The sequence below is a fragment of the Protopterus annectens genome, chromosome 8.part0, assembly GCF_019279795.1.
Source record: "Protopterus annectens isolate FY-2018-M chromosome 8.part0, PAN1.0, whole genome shotgun sequence".
Lineage (NCBI taxonomy): Eukaryota > Metazoa > Chordata > Ceratodontiformes > Protopteridae > Protopterus > Protopterus annectens.
The window spans coordinates 1,641,772,736-1,641,793,100 of NC_056741.1; the positions used below are offsets into that span (position 1 = coordinate 1,641,772,736).

At 43.7% G+C, this 20,365-nt stretch overlaps 1 protein-coding gene across 1 annotated transcript in view; it reads right to left on the reverse strand.

Annotated features, from left to right (window-relative positions):
- The window catches only part of NCAPD3 (non-SMC condensin II complex subunit D3), a gene marked incomplete in the record, with an annotated part of 2,635,837 nt that overhangs the window by 2,312,409 nt on the left and 303,063 nt on the right, over positions 1-20,365 (reverse strand). The window contains 1 exon segment of the mRNA XM_044081165.1: positions 15,684-15,863. Within this exon segment, the coding sequence (XP_043937100.1) occupies positions 15,684-15,863 (180 nt within the window).

A 20,365-nucleotide genomic window follows, 5' to 3' on the forward strand; every position in this document is an offset into this window, starting at 1 on the left:
TAAATCCCTATATAAAAACCCCGCTGCTGACAAAGAAACTATATCTCAGGGTCTCAAAGGGGTTAAAGCTTCCACTGCAAAAAACCTTGTCCCCTCTGATAGGGATTCTAGGGCTCTAGACAGATGGGGGGGGGAAAGTCTACATACACTTCTGCTACCTTGGCTGTAAGGGCTTTAAATTGTCAGTTTCATATGCTTAAATATCAGCAATATTTAATGTCACTGCTTAAACAGAAATTGTTGACAAATACTGAATGTTCAGAGAGCAAGGAATTATAGAATTTATTGCATGCAGCTGAACAAGTGGGAAAGCATACTTTGCAATGTGGTTATGATTCACTGGAGGCCTCTTGCAGGGCCGCTGTTACAGGTTCTGTTATTAGAAGGCATGCTTATTTAAATGAATAGAATCTGCCTGATCATGTTAAAGCAAAATTATTAGATGCACCATTACAGCATGAAACTTTGTTTGGCAATAAAGCAGAAGAGGTGTTGAAAAAAATGGAGGATAAAGCAAAATCCATGCAAACAGGCAATGATTTCTTACAGGTACAGCCACCCAGGTTTAGCAGGAACTGGCCTTCTAAAAATTGGTCCTTTCCAGTGTCAGAGACAGACCACAAAGAGGCAGATACAGGCATCCCAGAGGCAGATCTCAGCCCCAAGGCTCATACAGGCCTAAACAATGGGGTGCTCCTACCTCCAAAAGTGGAGAAGACATATCACAACCTTACAGGAAACAGTCCCAATGACTTTCCTCTGCCAGATCCAAGCACTTTTCTTTTGGCAGCCCCCTTAGGGGGAAAATTAGCACTTTTTTCATCAAACTGGCAAATGGTTACCCAAGACAAATGGGTCCTGAAGATAATGTCCCAAGGCTACAGGTTCCATTTTCACACTCTACAAAGGTCAAAAGGTATGCCAGACCTGCCACACAATCAATGGGCAGAGGAACAAAAAAAAAAAATTACAGCCCTCATGGACATGAGGGCCATTCAACAAGTACCACAACAAGAGCAGGGGCAAGGATTTTACTCCAGACTTTTCCTAGTACCCAGAAAGGACAAAACCTGAAGACTAATACTGGACCTGTCTATACTAAATACGTTTCTGGAAGTTCCAAAATTCAAGATGTTGACTCTACAGCAGCTACTGCCCATGTTGGGCAAGAAGGCTTGGCTCGTAACTTTGGACCTAAAAGAGGCATACCTGCATGTCCCAATCAGACAATCTTGCAGAAGATACCTCAAATTCATAGCTGGCTCAATGCATTACCAATTCTCTGCACTGCCCTTTGGCTTGTCTACTGCGCCCAGGGTCTTCACAAAATGCCTGGCACCAGTAATTCCATTTTGCAGACAAAGAGGAATTCAAATATATCCCTACTTGGACAACTGCCTAATTCAAGCAGAGGACAAAGACATTCTTCTAAAGCATCTGGCGTTTGTAAAAAGATTACTAATTAGCCTAGGGTACACAGTAAACGTAAAGAAAACAAAACTAGTGCCCTCTCAAGAGATAATATTCCTGGGTGCAAGCTTAAATACAACTGCCCAGATGGGTTATCTCACGCCAGACAAACAAAGGCAACTGACTTCTTACTTCAAGAAATAGGCAACAAAAACCCACTTATCTGCAAGGAAAATCCTGCAGGCCTTTGGTTTCATGGCATCCTGCATTCTACTAATTCCATATGCCAGACTGCATATGAGGAAACTACAATGGTATCTAAAAAGTGTTTGGACTCAGCATTACCACAGCCTGGAGACAGTAATTGCGCTCATTCCCTGCCTGCAACAGGAGTTTCGATGGTGGGCAGAAGCCTATCACCACACAAGGGTCTGCCATTCAGTTTACCAACAGCCAGACAGACACTGACAACGGATGCACTAGATTATGCCTGGGGGGCCCATATGGCACGAAAATGTATTCAGGGCACATGGCCTGCAAACCAGATGCATCTTCACATCAATCAAAAAGGGATGCTAGCTGTTCAAAATGCCCTGACAGCTTTCAAGGACCTGCTTCATCCAGGACTGGTACTGATAAAGACAAACAATACTACGGTCATGTGGTACATAAACAAGCAGGGAGGTACACATTCCTACGCCCTCTGCAGACAAGCAATGACCTTATGGGACACAGCATTGGCTTTTCAAGTTCACCTGCAAGCACAATTCCTGCCAGGAAAAACAAATACTCTGGCAGACTAACTAAGCAAAAACCTCATGGATCCCCACGAATGGAAACTGGATCCACAAGTCTTTAGCATAAGGAAATGGGTAATGCCCAGACATAGAACTATTTGCCTCCCCTTACAACTGCCAATTGCAGAGATTTTGCACAAGGATTTATCACAAGCAAGCATGGAAATTGGACGCCCTATCCTTCAGCTGGAAAAATCTAACAGTATATGCCTTTCCTCCACTGTCTCTCCTTCCCAGGGTACTCCTAAAGGTCAGACAAGAGAAGCCAAAAATGATACTGATTGCACCAGACTGGCCACATCAGCACTGGTACCCAATCCCAAAGAGCTTGTCTCAAGGTCCAGCATGGATACTGCCTCAAAAATCTGGCAGCATGGCGGATAATGTAGCCATTCAGAACACTCCTCTTTCAAAAGCTGTTTTGGATGTTATCTTGGAGGCCAGGAGGACCAGTACCAGAAAATCTTATGCAGAAAAATGGAAGAGATTCTGTACTTGGAACCAGGAACAAGGCATTAACACGTGTGTACCAAATATCCCTCAGATTTTACAATACCTAACTGAGATGCTGAACAAAGGCCTTTCCTTCTCATCAATTAAGATTCATGCCTCTGCCATTTCAGCCCATTACAATACGGAACCACCTATCTTTTCTCATCCTTTAATAAGGCAGTACCTCAGGGGGGCCAACAAAATTAGGCTTCCAAGGAGAGCACCAATTCCGGCCTGGGACCTCAATTACGTTTTGGAAAAACTCACACTGCCTCCTTTCGAGAAAGCATCAACAGCAGATATAAAATGCTTATCCTGGAAAACAGCTCTGCTCCTAGCAATAACCTCTGCAAGACGAGTCTCGGAGTTGCAAGCACTCATGGCTGTGGAACCTTTTATCATTTTTCATCCAGACAGGGTTTCTCTGAGGACAAACCCTACATTTATGCCTAAGGTGGTGTCCAATGTGGCCCTCAACCAAACCATCCAAGGCCTGCAAATCCTTGACTGTTTGCATGGATTTTGCTTTATCCTCCATTTTTTTCAACACCTCTTCTGCTTTAGTGCCAAACAAAGTTTCATGCTGTAATGGTGCATCTAATAATTTTGCTTTAACATGATCAGGCAGATTCTGTTCCTTTAACCAAGCATGCCTTCTAATAACAGAACCTGTAACAGCGGCCCTGCAAGAGGCCTCCAGTGAATCATAACCACATTGCAAAGTATGCTTTCCCACTTTTTCAGCTGCATGCAATAAATCCTGTAATTCCTTGTTCTCTGAACATTCAGCATTTGCCAACAATTTCTGTTTAAGCAGTGACATTAAATATTGTTGATATTTAAGCATATGAAATGGACAATTTAAAGCCCTTACAGCCAAGGTAGCAAGTGTAGACTTTTTTCCCCCCCATCTGTCTAGAGCCCTGGAATCCCTATCAGAGGGGACAGGGTTTTTCACAGTGGAAGCTTTAACCCCTTTGGGATCCTGAGATATAGTTTCTGGGTTGGCAGCTGGGTTTTTATATAGGAATTTATGAGAATCCGGGATCCTGTAGTATCTTGTCTGGCTTAGCAGGTGCAGGAGGTAAAGAGTCTGGGGACAGGCCAGACTCTGAAAATACATCTACAATGTCTGGGACAGGTGGAATAGCAAGGGGGCTGTGCTGAGGAAGTAGCAGAAAGTCTCTCAGCCTTTTCTTAGATTCAGAATAATCTTGGCTCTCCCAGTGGAAATACTCCCTCATGGTATGCAGGGTTTCCCCAAAAGAATAATCCTCAGGAGGAGAGGCTTGTCTTTCGAGCTGCTTTAATCTTTAAAGCTGAAGATGGCTTAATATATAGTTGTGTAGGTCTGAAGACACCCTCAGAAGCAGATGCCTGCTCAACGGCTCCGGACCCATCTGAGGGAATGATTCCGTGTCCAATACCTTGAATAATGACTGCAACAGTGAAACACGATGAACATCTACTAGGTGTAGAAATCTATCACCAACTAAAATATGATACCCATATAGCACAAACCATCAAAAAAGTGAACAAGAAACTAGGCCTACTCTACAGAAACAAAATTCATGAACACACATACTAAAACTACTACTGCTAGAACCCACCTGCTATCCATCCTCCTATATATGCCTCCTCCATATTAACCAATCTGAGTCAAAAAGACCTTAACAAAATGGAATCTTGTTACAACAAGATTGCCAAATTTGCCACTGAAACCTCACACAGGTCACATCATTGTACATCCCTAAAACAGCTCTATTGGCTAGAGCTACCCAATGTATTACTACTAAATCAAATCTCAACAGCACAAAAGCTCTACCACCTACCAGATAAAATTCCAGCACTTTAGAGCATTATTGAGCCTTACAGAACCACTAGAGAACTAAGATCTAGCAACCAAAATCTAATAAAAGTAATCAGACACAAAAATGAAGCAGGTAAATCCCTATATGCCTGCACAATAGTCCAGGCCTGGAATACACTTCCAAACCACATAACTGCCACAACCTCTCCAAAACAATTTAAACACCTTCTAAAAAAGCACTACTCTAATAACTGGCTATGCTCATGCTACTCCCCAGGTTAATCCAGACCATGGCAAATCACCAAGATCCCCACCAATATATATTTAATCCTACAAAGCACTATAAAGTTCCTTGTAAAATTAACCTCTACTGGCCATATGAATGAAGAATTCTTCCTTACAAAACTGATTACTAATAAACAGTAACCTCCTAATCTAAGACCATCTCTCAAATTGTAGCATAACAATTAAACAACCAAATCTAGAACTTTTTCCTAGCAAACACCTGTTCTTTTGATGCTCTCCCTACTAGGTAAAAAAAAAATAATCAATCAATTAATTAATACTTTTTGTATGACTGCCTACATATGACCTAATGTGCAGACTAAGAATCTAGCAATCATTTTTATGTGACCTATGTATCATGTGATATTTAACTGTGTATGACCATTTGCTGCATAGAATCACACTGACAACTTGTAACTTTGACATTAACCTCTATTGATGCTTATTACATCTGTACCAAATGATTTAACCAACTTGTAAATGAACTAACTTGGAGCTTTTCTCTCTGGGTCTCCACTGAAAATGGACCTGCGTCCAGTAGGACTCTCCCCGTTAACAAATGTAAAATAAAATAAAATAAAATAAAATAAAATAAATAAATAGTCCCAAGGAGCTGAAGAACCCACTTCGCGTTGACTTTTTGCAACGGGAGAAAAAGTTGAACTTGGGAGATTAAGTTCTGTGCCCTTTCGGCGGGGAGACGAGCAGTCGTGTTCACTGTGTCTACCTCTGCGCCTATAAAAATCAGACTGACAGGGCAGTAATGCAGATTTTTTCCAATTTATGGAGATCCCTAACTAAGCACAAAGTTGAATTGTGGCATCCCTGTTTTGGATGAGTAAATGTCTGGTGGGGGTGGTCAGGAGCCAGTCGTCCAAATACGGAAATACCTGGAATCCCTGACGTCTCAGGTGAGCTGTAACTACTGCCATGCATTTGGTGAACACCCTGGGGGCTGTGGTGAGACCAAAGGGCAGAGCGCAAAACTGATAGTGACTGGCTCCCAACCGGAAGCATAGATGGCTTCTGGACACCTTGTCCATTTTTATGTGGTAATAGGCATCCTGAAGATCCAGACAGCACATCCAAAAGTCTTTACCTAACAACGGGAGTAAAGACTGCAGTGTTACCATCCAAAACTTGTCCTTCATTGATTCATTCAATCTGCTGAGGTCCGATATTGGCCTAAAATCTCCGGTTCGTTTTGGAACTAAAAAGAACCTGGAGTAAGTTCCGGATCCTATCTGGTCTGCTGGGATGGGCTGGATGACTTTTTGCGAGCAACTTGTTGATCTCCACAGTTGCCTGATCCCTGTGATTGGGTGAGACATCTGGGATCCTTTTGGGAACAAACAGTGACAGGGAAAAGGGTATGATATAGCCTCTGGTAACAACTCTTTGTACCCACTTGTCTTGGGTGCTACTTAGCCAGGCTTCTTGGTACAAAGAAATATGACCCCCGACCGGCCTCAGAAAAGCGCAGTCGGGCTCCACATCAGGGATGCTACGGCCGTCCTTGAAAGGAATAACAGCCTTGTTGGTACTGCGGACGACCCCTGCCTCTAGGGCGACGTCTGCTGTTTCCTCCTCCTCGGCCTCTGAAGGAGGATTCACCCTGTGTGTCAGGAAAGATTCTCTGGGACTTCTTGAACCACATTTTACCGCCCCTGTGACCCTTGGGGTATGGTCTGGAAGGGACAGTAAAATGCACTCCAACGGCAGAAAGCATCTTTCCTTCTTGCTCACACCGAGTGAATGCATCTTTCACCTTGGAACCAAACAATGAGGAACCATCAAACGGGGCGTTGGTGAAAGTAGACTTGAATGGTTCCGCAAAATTACATAAGCGCATCCAGGAGTGGCGCCTCAAGGCAACTCCGGAACTTGCTGCTCTACTTGCTCCATCCACAGCATAAGATACAAGTCACATGGAGGAGTTAACCACAGAATTTAAGGTGGACAACTGAGTAGAAATTTTGTCAGGAACTCCCTCAGTACACGTACCTTGTATGTAATCTCCTAACGCCTTGAGGAGATCCCTCTGCAACCTCGTGAAGTGCATGAGATAGTTCAACAATCGAAGGGTAAAGACCGCTGAACTAAAAATATGCTTCCCAAATCTGTCCATCTGCCGAGACTCCTTGTTTGGCAGATGAACGGATGAAGAGGTCTCCGCTAACTCCTTCTTCGTGGCCGCCGCCACCACCATGGCATCTACGGGAACACCCTTGGACAAGAACCTTTTACCAGGAGGGGCAGACAAGAACTTATCTGGTCTCCTAAGGACTGGCTCCACAGTGTCAGGAGTATCCCACACCTTTCGACTGACTAGATCCATTAGTTCGTCAAAAGGTGGAGACACCCAAGAGGCAGAAGGTTGAGACCCGAAAGCCTTCAGGTGCACTGACTCCTCATCAGAAGGGTTAATAGTGGGCCAATCGCAGCTCTGCCTAAGGATCTCTAAAATGTCCACAAAGGAGACATCATCAGAGGACGACTTGGGGGACCCTTCCGATTCCTCGAGGTCATTGTCTGATGAAGACTCATCCTTGGAGTCAATATGTTTCCTCTTACATAACCTCTTCTGGGGAGGCTCCTCGGAAGGATAATCCGGGGAAGCCTCGAAGAGTGGGGGCCACCAGCCGATGGCTCCTGAGGCTGCGGGTCTCTGCTGTCTCCAGAGAGTAGGGGCTGAGACTGAAGTGGGTGCTCACGGGGGAAGAGTGCTGGTGCTAGTGGTAGGTGCTGGAGAATGAGACAGCACGCTCAACATCTCAAACGTCAATCTCTCCGGCTCCGGAAATCTCCCCTGCTCCAAAGAGATGCAGGTCAGCGCCAGAGCCAGAGCTGTTGGCTCCAAGCTCACCCTGGCCGATGCACCGAGAGGAAGACTTGGAACTGAAGAAAATAGATTCCATCCCTCCCTGTCGGTGCCGACAGCAGTGCTTTGTTCCCTGGACACGACTGACAGCACCGAGCTTGTCGGAGCCAAACCCGGCTCCAAGGCAGCAACAAGGTGAGCTGGAGCCGGCATTTCCTCCATTGGCACCAAGCACTCTGGCTCCGAAAGGCCAGTATGGCTCGGAAGAGAAATAGCAGACAAGGGCAAAGCTGGGTCAAGTGGCTCCAGAGCCGACTGGGTCGGACCCAACAATAATTCTGGCAAGGCAGACAACTTCAGGAGTCTCAGCACTACCCTCTCCACAACTTCTTCTGAAAGGGCCCTGGAAGACATAGTTGGGGACCTTGACCAGGGGGGCACTAGAGACTTAATTGTTACGGACACCGGTAGGGAGCTTACAGACCAGCTCCAAGTAGCAGAGTCAACTGCTGTATCAATTGTTTCAGAGATTGGTTCCGAAAACCCCTGTAACCGACTGACACCACCATGATGCTCTCCTTCGACTCTGAAGGCTGAGGATTCGAGGAGGCAGATTTGGATTGTCTCAATTGTTTAGGAGGTAGCTCCGAGACACCAGCTAGTGCCGGTAAAGGCCTTTTTGAGAATTTTGATTTCCCAGACTTAGAGGAAGCCGAAAAACTGCATAGTGCTTCCTCAAACCATGGTTTCAATAGACCTTTGAGTATGAGTTTGTTCTTCCTCTCCTGTAACACTCTAGGAGAGAAAGCATGGCAGAACAAACACGACTCCTGTAAGTGGATGGCCCCCCTAGGCAGTAGACACAGCTACTGTGGCCATCCGTTAAGGACATCTTTTGGGAGCATTTCATACACTTCTTGAACCCCAAGGGTTTATGCTCCTTACTTTCCTTCGACATATTACACACAAACACAGCCCAGAGAGAGAAAGAGAGAAAAGGAAGGGAGGACTAGGTCCTCTAACTAAAACGGGCCTAGCCCTAAGAAGGAATTACACAAGGACTAGGTCCTCTAACTTAAACGGGCCTAGCCCGATGTAGTGAAACTAGGTCTTCTAACTTAGACCAGAAAGGAAAGCCCATGCACACAAGAGAAACTGTAAACGACAATAACTTTCTATTCTTAAGAAAAAACAGGTAATAAACTTGCAATCCTAGTAACTTCACAAGCGGATCCCCGCCAAAAGCAAATGTCAAAATATCAGAAACCAACTAACGGTGACCAAAAAAGGTCAGAACAACAACAGACAAGACAACAGGAGCCCCTGTTGACTAAGAGCGGAAAACCGCCCAAAACTAATAATCAAAAAATGTGCAATAGCGCCTAAAACTAACTGGCACACAGGATACCAATAAACAACTAGAAAACTAAGTTGCACTCAAAAAAGGCAAGCAAAGCAACTGCCTGATATATTAGCAATACTAAATATACAATAATATACGATAATAAAGCATTAAACATGATGCAATATAAAGAATTTTGAAAAACTTAGCCAGAGCCAAGAGAAGCACAACCGAGTTTGTGGATGCAGCAAATGAGATCTGGGGATTGTACTGGTGCACCAGGGGATACCTGCTTAGCCACGAGCCAACCAGAAGTCTTCCAGCTTGTAAATTGGCCGAATCGGAGCAGAGGATCGGCTCCGAACCCATATGTAAAAATGAAGGTGGGATCGGACTACCTAACATCTCTCGTTTCAGCACAGTGAAGCAGTGAACAGAAAAACATGAATTAGTGGGTAGTTAAAAGAAATGCAGACACATATCTGGTGAATACTATGGGGGCAAAGTTGACACCAAATAAGAGAGTTGTGAAATGGAAATGCCTAGCACTTGCTTTAAGTGATAAAACCCTCCAGAAATCATTCCAACCTTGACAAACCAGTAGGCACCCTGGAGTTCCAGAGAATACAATGTAATCATTGAAAAGGTCTGCTCGTGAGGTTCCCTGGATGGCTTTTTTTTTTTTTGCAGAGGGCTCACCACCTCCATTCCATCAGTATGTCTGCCATGAGATGGGGCATCAGCTGAAGGTAATAAATGTGGATGCGGCAAAGTAAGGCAGGGAATCGTGTACCAGCTGGCCAAGTAGAAAAGAACACAAGAACAATACTAAACAAATGACCACAGGACCCATAAAAGACCCAGCCATACATATTTTAAGTAAACACACTTACAAGTTCTAGTCACCCTTTAAAAGTACTTAATAGTGCCCACATCTCATATCAAAAACAGGGTTGTTATATGATAAACCTAGTGTAAATGTAAGTCTACATATTCAATCAACAAGATTAGCTTTAAAGGAAAACTCCACCTTAGAACTAAAATTATATTTTTCCACTTTATCTCTGTTTTCAGAGCTATTTTTAACACCTCAAAATCACTCGGAATGCTTCTTACAGAATTGTAATATGTTTTCTGCAAAACGGCTATCAATGGGGCTTGATATATCAAAGTGATCTTATTTATCTTAAAGTCTCTTTCCCATAATTCATTTCAAGTCTACTTTACCATGAGTCATGCTAGACACAAGGAAATAGCGGTGTATTCCCATCCCATTGATATATAATGGGACAAATGTCAGTTACTGTCATCTTATACACTAACAGGACTACTACTTTTATTTCTTGAATGGCCCTCATTTTTGTGCATCTCAGGACTTTTTTTTACACTATACCAAGGAATTATACAGCTGCAATCAAAACAGTTACTAATTTGCAGGCCTTTCTTCAAAGTGTTTTTGTAATCTAAGATGAACTGACAGCCCATCCCCATACACTTTTGGTAAATGTGCTGATACCTTACAAGAATTACAAGAAAGAAAATGTTCTGACTTTTTTTCTAAATGGCATCTTTAACACTACATTCAAGTGATTTTAAAATGTAAAGTAGTATAAAAAACAAACATGTAAAGTTTAAAGGTTAGTATTTCAATACTGTGATGCTCTTTATGCAAATTTGTCAAAAGAGGTGACAACTGTCTTTTGCTATGAAAGCATGGCTACATTAGAAGCAGCTGTTAATCAATGCAAGTTCTCCTCTCTCTCTGCAATAAAGACAATGGAAAACAGTTTCACACCTCTTTGTCTTGCTTACAGCAGCTCAGCTCTGGACTACAAATGTCTGTGTCAGTGGTGTGTCATGCAAGTGCAGACAAATTCCTCTCCAACTTAAGTTGAGCTTAAAAAAAAAAGTGGGTGGACTTCGTCTTCCTTTGATACCAAAGTGAGGAAATGAAAGTTTTATAAAGTACAAGTAGGTTTCAGGTACTTACACAGTACTGGAATCATACTGTAGGGAGAAAACCATCATAAGAGTTGAGTTAAACTGTAGAAGAAGGTGGAGTTTTCCTTTAAAGAAGTACAGCATAGTGCTTTGTTTGACCTGTAGTAGTAAGATATTCCATAGGCTGGAAATCCATTGAGTTAGGAACCTATCCCTTAAATGAGGCTGCCTTTTTTTTTTTTTTTTTTGAAGAGACGCTGGTTTTGGAAGGATTAGGTCATATAGGATTCAACCCAGCCACTGGGGATGCACACTCCAGTGCATTTCTTTGTGCCGTCCCATGCCCGGATAAATGGGGAGGGTTGCATCAGGAAGGGCATCCGGCGTAAAAATTCTGCCACAACACTTATGGCGCAAAAACTTCATATTTCCATACCGGATCGGTCGAGGCCCTGGTTAACAACTACTGCCACCAGTACTGTTAGCCAACAGGGTGCTGTCGGAAATTGAGCTACTGTTGGCCGAAGGAGAAGAGGAGGGCGAAGGCATGCCCGAAGGCAGGAAGAGAAGAGGAAGGTTAGGAGTGTAGCAGTGAGGGTAGGAACTTTGAATGTTGGCAGTATGACTGGTATAAGAAGAGAGCTAGCCGATATGATGGAGAAAAGGAAGGTTGATATATTGTGCGTGCAAGAGACCTGATGGAAGGGAAGTAAGGCCAGGTGTTTAGGAAACTGGTTCAAATTGTTCTATCATGGTGTGGATGGCTAGACAGAGGGACAGAGCTGGGAAGGATGTGCAGCAAGTAAGGGTGATAAAGAGTTGAGTTAAACTGTAGAAGAAAAGGTACTCACAAAAGAGGAGAGTGTGATGAGTAGATGGAAAGAGTATTTTGAGAGGCTGATGAATGAAGAGAATGAGAGAGAGAAGGTTGGATGATGTGGGGATAGCGAGTCAGGAAGTGAAACAAATTAGCAAGTAGGAAGTAAGGACAGCTATGAAGAGGATGAAGAATGGAAAGGCTGCTGGCCCAGATGACATACCAATGGAAGCATGGAGGTGCTTAGGAGAAATGACAGTGGAATTTTTAACTAGATTGTTTAAAGAAATTTTGGAAAGTCAGAGGATGCCTGAGGAGTGGAGAAAGTGTTTTGGTACCCATTTTTAAGAATAAGGGTGATGTGCAGAGCTGCAGTAACTACAGAGGTATAAAATTGATCAGTCACAGCTTGAAGTTATGGGAAAGAGTAGTAGAAGCTAGGTTAAGAAGGGAGGTGATGATTAGTGATCAGCAGTATGGTTTCATGCCAGGAAAGAGCACTACAGATGCAATGTTTGCTTTGAGAGTGTTATTGGAGAAATACAGAGAAGGTCAGAAGGAGTTGCATTGTGTCTTTGTAGACTTGGAGAAAGCATATGACAGGATGCCTAGAGAAGAGTTGTGGTATTGTATGAGGAAGTCGGGAGTGGCAGAGAAGTATGTAAGAGTGGTACAGGATATGTACGAGGGTAATGCGACAGTGGTGAGGACTGCAGTGGGAGTGACAGATCCGTTTAAGGTGGAGGTGGGATTACATCAAGGATCAGCTCGGAGTCCTTTCTTATTTGCAGTGGTGATGGACAGGTTGACAGATAAGATCAGACAGGAGGCCCCGTGGACTATGATGTTTGCAGATGACATTGTGATCTGTAGTGAGAGTATGAATCAGGTTGAGAAGACTCTGGCGAGGTGGATTCTGGGATTTAGCCAGTAGTAGATGCAGAGGAATGAAGGTCAGCAGGGCTAAGACAGAATATGTGTGTGTAAATGAGAGGGAGGGTAGAGGAATGGTGAGGATGCAGGGAGTAGAGTTGGTAAAGGTGGACGAGTTTAAGTACTTGGGATCAACAGTTCAGAGTAATGGTGAATGTGGAAGAGAGGTGAAGAAGAGAGTACAGGCAGGGTGGAATGGGTGGAGAAGAGTCTCAGAAGTGATTTGTGACAGACGGGTACCAGTAAGAGTGAAAGGGAAGGTCTACAAGAGGGTAGTGAGACCAGCTATGTTATATGGGTTGGAGACAGTGGCATTGACAAAAAGGCAGGAGTCAGAGCTGGATGTGGCAGAGTTAAAGATGTTAAGATTTGCACTTGGTGTGACTAGGATGGATAGGATTAGGAATCAGTATATTAGAGGGTCAGCTCATGTTGGACAGTTTAGATACAAAGCAAGAGAGACAAGATTGCATTGGTTTGGACATGTGCTGAGGAGGGATGATGGGTATATTGGGAAAAAGATGCTAAGGATGGAGCTGCCAGGTAAGAGGAAAAGAGGAAGGCCTAAGATAAGGTTTATGGATGTGGTAAGAGAGGACATGCAGGCGGTTGGCGTGGCACAGCAAGATGCAGAGGATAGGAAGAAATGGAAAGAGATAATCTGCTGTGGCGACCCCTAACGGGAAAAGCCGAAAGATGATGATGATGATGATGCTAGGTCATATAGGATTCAGTCCTTCATGGCTCAAAATGCAAAACAAAGTCACCACGGAGCACCCAGCAGGCTGAGTATAAGGACAGTAATGCTAACCTATCAGAATTGTTGAAGCATTAAAGCCCCATCATTTTTTTATTTAAAAATCTTTGCAGCCTTTCCACTTGAACCATAAACAAATTTTTACATACCAAAGTGAGCAATATATTTGATGATGGGTGTGATGAGAGAAGAGGAGAGGACAGTGCAGTGGTAAAATAACTTCTCCTAATTTTGAAGATATTCCCTTGAAAATTACCTGCGCCAGATAGGATTCTGATTATGGTGGAAACAATGATCAAATGCGAGAGTTATCCACATAACTTACCCAGATCTACTGGTACAGTATTTGCCAGCAGAGGAATATCACTTGTAACAAGTAGAAGAGCTTTGTGAAATGCTACCACTTTGCACTTTTTTGCATTTAGATTGAGGCCATTTTCAGTACACTAGGCTTGTGCACATTTCAGCCCTTTTGAGTGTGCCACTCAATGCAAGTCCCTCAGCAAGCAGGTATCTGTTTTGATGTTTCACCCCTCTGTGGTACACACCCAATTTCCATGATCTCTAGGGACACTGATGGGGATCTTGTAGCTAGCAAATGATGTCTGACAGCTTCCAGAGCAAAACAGTACAGTAAGGCCTCAGGAGTGTGGCCACGTATTACCTGTAGGTGGATCACCAGCCATCCTGGGAATGCTGAGGACTCCCCTCTGAAGTTGCCCCAAGTATTCAGGCTACTTCCAGACTGATCTTTCTGCTGTGCACCACCCTTGAATTAAGTTTAGCATGGGCTTTTTCATCTTGGAGAAGCAGAGTTGAGATGTCTGAAAACTGACACCAACAAGTGAGAAGGCCTTACCCCCTTCATGTTTTCTAGGTGTACCCATATATCAGGACCAAATGTGTAAGGCCCCTGGAAAGAGGAATTCGTGAATGGACCTTTGGTCCTCAGTACAATCTGTAATTCTGAGACATATCTACTACTGGCTAAATCCCAGAATCTCTGACTCAGGCCAATCCTTCTTTAATGTAGAGTTGCTACCTTTTCAGACCTCCAAAGCGGGACAGCCAATTATATGACAGTACAGTGGGTGTAACCAGCATATGACATCACACTGGATATAGTCTAGACCAAAGCAGTAATTCTATAGGAAATAACTGTATTATGCTGGGAAGGGGCCCCCTCTATGCTGCTGGATTTTAGAGGCTCTTTGGTGCAGTTTTTTTCTCAACATTTTGATTCAAGCATATGATGCCCTAATCACTGGCACCAGAATTCAGTGTCTTAAAAATATATCATATAAATCTTACAACACTAAAAAGAAAAACTTGCCAAGTATTTGAAAAGAAGCTGACACGGGACAAAGAAAAATCCATCAGCATCATAACAATATTTTGCAATGCATGGGTAATATGTACGAAACTTGGGTCACAAGTAAGAAAATTAAAACATATTGACAAGTTATGGTAGGGAAATGGATTGCTTGAGCTCTTCCAAAATGAGTAAGGATATGTTTCATGGAATTAAACTGTTGATTAAAGCACAAGAACATACACCCAAAGTGCTTCATACACTTTTCAGCTATATAAAAGTAAATTATAACTATAAGTATAAATCAATACAACAGTAACAGATTAATTTACACAACTGTCCTAAGCTATTCATAGTTCCCTATTGTGGTAATAATTCTTGGGAAGATTCCCAAAACTAAAGAGAGTTGGGAGACTGGCCAGAAGTTGGATAAGGGGAAAATCAAATCCTGGAAGATAACAGAAGCAAAACCAGCCCGGGCCCTGAAAGCAGCCTTAGGATATAGTGTTTAGAAAAGAAGTGGATTGCAGTCCAAATAGCTACCTCTAGAATCCTGTGGATAAAAATCCCCCAAGGAAAGCAGTGGTAGAATCAGTTGCCCTAGTGCATGACGTCCTGAACCTGTGAAGTACTGGTTTTCCTTGCTGTTAGTGGCAAATGGAAATACAATTTGCAATCCATGTAGAAATTATGCATTTGTTCACAAGTTTTTCTTTCACTTTTGCAAACAGATACAAATGGTCAGATTTTCTGCCAGATTTTGTTTTGTCTAGGTAAAATTTGAGTTCCCTATGCACATCCAAGGAGTCCAGTAGACATTCCATGCCTACAAAAAAGGGTGAAAGGCAACAAGAAGATTTACGTTGAAAGACCATAATACATAGAAATCTTCTGAAAACAGGATTATACATTTTCAAATGCAACAGCATCCAGTAAAACTGTATTAGACAAAACCTAACGCATTACCTGCAGACAATGAACAACACACTGTGGCTTCTCTTTCATTGGAAACTTGGAAAGCAACCTCAGGAAATTCTTCAGCATCACAAAGATGGTATTTCTAATTCTGAGAATATCGTGTGTTGTAAAATAAACATCCTCTTGGTCTCCTCCCTCCTCGTCCTCTTCATCAAACATATCTTCCATCTAAAATCAGAGTACAGCATCAAATGACAAGCAATTAAAATTAAAAACATCCAATGATGTATTTTTTGGTACGAAGTTTTCATCGTAAGCATTAAGACTACGTTATGGCACCTCGAGTGTTCAAGGATTATCATTTTATTTCTAGAACACAGCATTCTGCAAAGTTGGCTACATCAAAATAACGGCAATAACCAGTGTAAGTATATTTACTATTAATTATTTCAAGGACCAAATATACTACTGAAGTGATGAAAAACACTCCACAATCGGTCCTTTGTATCAAAGCATTAAAAAAAGAAGTTACGTCTTACTATAACGTTCCATCTGTGTTGTTGATCTTCTTCCATTCAACACTGATGGGGGCAGTTCCGAGCCCTCGAAACAGAGTCGGCCTAATACCAAGCTCGCGTACACCAAAGACTCTCGAGCTAAGCTACTACCCACAATGCCCTTCTCCCAGTTACCTCAGATAGAGATTGCATGAAACATACAGAAGTAAGACAGGGGCCATTTCTGCACAAAAACCCTGAAAATACCACAAGGACCCATAAGATCTGCCGAGAGCCTTTGGTGGGGGACAGAGGGTGGGATGTGAAGAATGGAAGATCAACAACACAGATGGTAAGACCATTTCTTTACCTGATGCTATTCTTCTTCCCATTCATCACTGATGGGACAGAATCCCAAGCTACTTGAAAACCTGGGTGGCCCTAATGGAAGAACATTCCTGAGCACCACTGAGCCAAAGGCCATTGTTCCCCTGGAGACCATGTCCAACTTGTAATGTTTGATGAAAGTGTGAGGTTTAGCCCAAATTGCTGCTGTGCATATGTCGTCCATAGAGGCTCTGGAGTGAAAAGCAACAGAAGTTGCTATGGCTCTCGTTGAATGTGCTTTGATATTGACAGGTTTAGGCTCATTTACATGTGAATATGAAAAGGCAATACAATCTTTGCGCCATTTTGATAAAGTGACTTTGGATACAGCACATCCCATTTTTGGTCCAGAAAAGGAAATGAAAAGTTGATCTGACTTGTGGATAGATTTAGTCCTATCCAGGTAAAAACGTAGTAGTCTATGTACATCCAATGAATGTAGACAGTATTCTCATTCATTGGAATAATTTGGGAAAAACACTGGGAGTTCAATGGACTGGTTCACAGAAAAATCAGAAATCCCTTTAGGGAGAAAAGATGGATTAGAATGAAGAGATACTTTTGTCTTTATGAAAAATTAAATATGGGTGCTTGATGCATAAGGCTTGTAATTCTGATATCCATCTAGCTGATGTGACAGCCACCAGAAAGAGAGATTTCCATAAAAGAAATTTGAGGTCTCATTTTGCAGCAGGCTCAAAAGGGGGTAGAGGGAGACTGTAGCACCAGGGAGAGATTCCATGCCTCTAAAGGATGCCTGACTGGAGGTCGGCTATGAAAAGCTCCTTTGAGAAAGGTCTTGCATATGCGGGTGGAAGTAAGTGGAACACCTTCTAAACAGTTAAGAAAATTGGAAATAGCTGCTAAGTGGACTCGAATGGTAGAAGCTGATGCTCCATTCTCAAAAAACTCAACGGTATTGAAGTATACCAGAGACAGGAGCTGAGAGGGGGGTCTGGCATCTGTTCTTTAGATCACAGAGCAAACCTTTTCCACTTATCTCTGTAAAGTTTTCTGGTGGATGGTTTATGGGAGGCCAGAATAATATCTCGAACAGGTGAGGAGAGGATTTCTTGCCTGGCAACTAACGGAAGTGGAGAAACCAAACTGTCAGCTTGAGAGATGACAGATATGGGAGAGTCAACTCTTGGGGGTGAGAAATCAAGTCCAGACGAGTGTCCAGGGTCCATGGAGGCTGTAAAAGGTGAGGCCGGAGGAAGAGGAACCACACTTGTCGAGGCCAGAATTGGGCAATGAGGATCACCTTGCATCTCAACTGCATTGCTTTCTTCAAAAAAAGGGGTATCAAACAAATTGGAGGATAAGCATAGAGGAGACCCATGGGCCAATCGAGAGTCAAAGCATCTCTCAGGGACTCCCCCCTCTAAGGGAAAGAGGGCAAAGAAGCTGCTCCATTTGTTGTTCGAAGGGGAAGCAAAGAGATCGCAGCAAGGCTGGCCCCATCAGCTGAAAATTTCTGCTGTCACATTTGGATTGAAAGACCACTCACGTGGAAGGAGGATGCATCTGATCAGCCTGTCCGAAATAATGTTGAAGCTCTCCGGGATTGCGTTGCTATAAGAAAGCAGTTGGAAGCTATTGCCCAGTGCCAAATTCTCATGGCCTCGCAACACAGGGGGTAGAATTTGGTTCCTCCTTGTTTATGTACCAGACTACTGACATATTGTCTGAATGAATCGCAATCGTTCCCGATGGAAGGAGAGGATGCAATCCCTGCAATGCCAACAGCACCGCTCTCAACTCCAGAACACTGATATGCAGGCTGGCCTCTAAGCTGGACCACATGCCTTGGACTGTCTTTACCTGAAAATGCCCCCCCCCCTCCACACTCTATCAGAGAAGCGTCCATGGTCACCGTGGCATTGGGTTGAGGGGTCTGGAAGGGGCAACACCAAAGTTTTTCGTCTGGCATCATCCACCAGAGGAGATCTTGCTTGCAAGAGTTGGTAATGACGATCTGTGAGCTTGGGGGGGGGGGGGGTGAAGATTTGCCAACCATTGGAAAAATAGGCGCCATTGCAACAGTCTCATGTGTAATCTTGTCAAAGGAACAACTGGAATGGCCATAGCCATGGACCCCAGAGCCTGGAAAACCTCTTGCTGACACCTTTCTTTGACAGAGTATCACTTGTACTTGTAATCATAACCTCTGAAGCCTGTGATCTGGTAGAGATACCAGACATGTTTTTCTAATGGCGTTGGAGACTAAAACAAACTGGTAGTAGTTTCAGAGTTATCATTGTGTGCTGTGTTTTGCTCTGCTTGCTGTGGAACACATTAAATGTTTTAAGGTGATTACGGCATGCTGGTGCTTTTTTCCTGTTTATTGGTTTTGTTTTGGGCACCTCATCCTCCTGTACTTGGTTTTATTTCTCCCAATGGACTGTGATGCCTAGAGACTCTGCTAGTGAGTGTGTGTAACGGAGGGCCATGGTCAGGAAATGCTTGGTGGGGGCAGAAAGGAGTCAATTGTCTAAATATAGAGACACCTGAAATCCTTGAAGTCTCAGATGACCCGTCACCATTGCTAGGCATTTCATGAACACTCTGGGGGCAGTCAAGAGACCGAAAGGCAGGGCTCTGAATTGGTAATGATTGGCTCCTAGCCAGAAGTGAAAGAGACTCCTAGAGCATTTGTCCATTTTGATGTGGCAATACGCATCCTGGAGGTCTAGCGAGCACATCCAAACAACCTCCCGTAAAAAAGGGAGACTGGATTGAATAGTGACCATGCGGAATTTGGTTTGAACCACTGACTTGTTTAGATGGCGGAGATCCAGAATTGGTATCCAGTCCCCAGTCTTTTTTGGTACCAAAAAGAATCTAGAGTAAAAACCGGATCAGCATTGGTCTGGGGGGGGACTGGATGAATGACTCTTTTTTTTGACAGAGCTTTCTTATCCCTGAAGCTGCTTCTTCCCTTTGACTGGGTGGAACATCGGGAAGGTGCTTTGTAGGTTTTGGACGTGATGTTAGAGGGATGTAATAGCCTCTGGAGATTATTCTGCACACACCAATCTTTTGTAATAGAATGTCAGGCAGTTTGGTGGAGAGAAAAACGAGCCCAGACTGCTTCCAGAGGAAAGCAATCAGGCAACGCTTCAGGAGCATTGATAAGACCGTCCGGAGAAAGTATCCCTGGAGTTTTGATTTCGAGGACCCCCTTTGCCCCTAAAGGGGCATCTTCCACCACTGGAACCCCTCTACCTCTAGGGGAATCCTCACCACGTACGTTGCGGAAAGGACCTTGAGATTTTTTTGTGCCATATTTTCCCACTCCTCTGGATCTTGGAAAAAACGTTGGGGCTTGGAAAAACGTAGGCCAACGGCAGACAGGGTCTTTCCATCCTGCTCGCACCTGGCCAGTGTGTCCTTTACTTTAGAACCAAACAAGGAAGATGATTCAGTAGGGGCGTTCAAAAAGGAAGACTTGAAGGAGTCCGTGAGGTCACCGATGCACATCCAGGCATGACGCCTCCTGACTAGGCCTGCACCCGCAGATCTACCTGCCCCTTTGCTTGTGTGAGAGAGCAACCTCATGGACGAGTTGGAAATAGACTCAAGGGTGGCAAGTTGAGAGGCAACCTTGTCTTGTGCCCAGTCAGAAACTTGACTCGCGAGGGCTCCAGAAAGTTCGGAAATCAGATCTCTTTGAATTCCCGTGAAATGTGACAAGTAGTTCAGGGACCTGACTGCAAAGGTCACTGAAGGAAAAACTTGCTTCCCTAGTCTGTCCACAGCCCGGGACTCTGTTGGGCGAGTGAATAGTAGGACTTTCTTCCACAAGTTCCTTTTTAGTGGCCCCCGCCACCACCATAGAGTCTA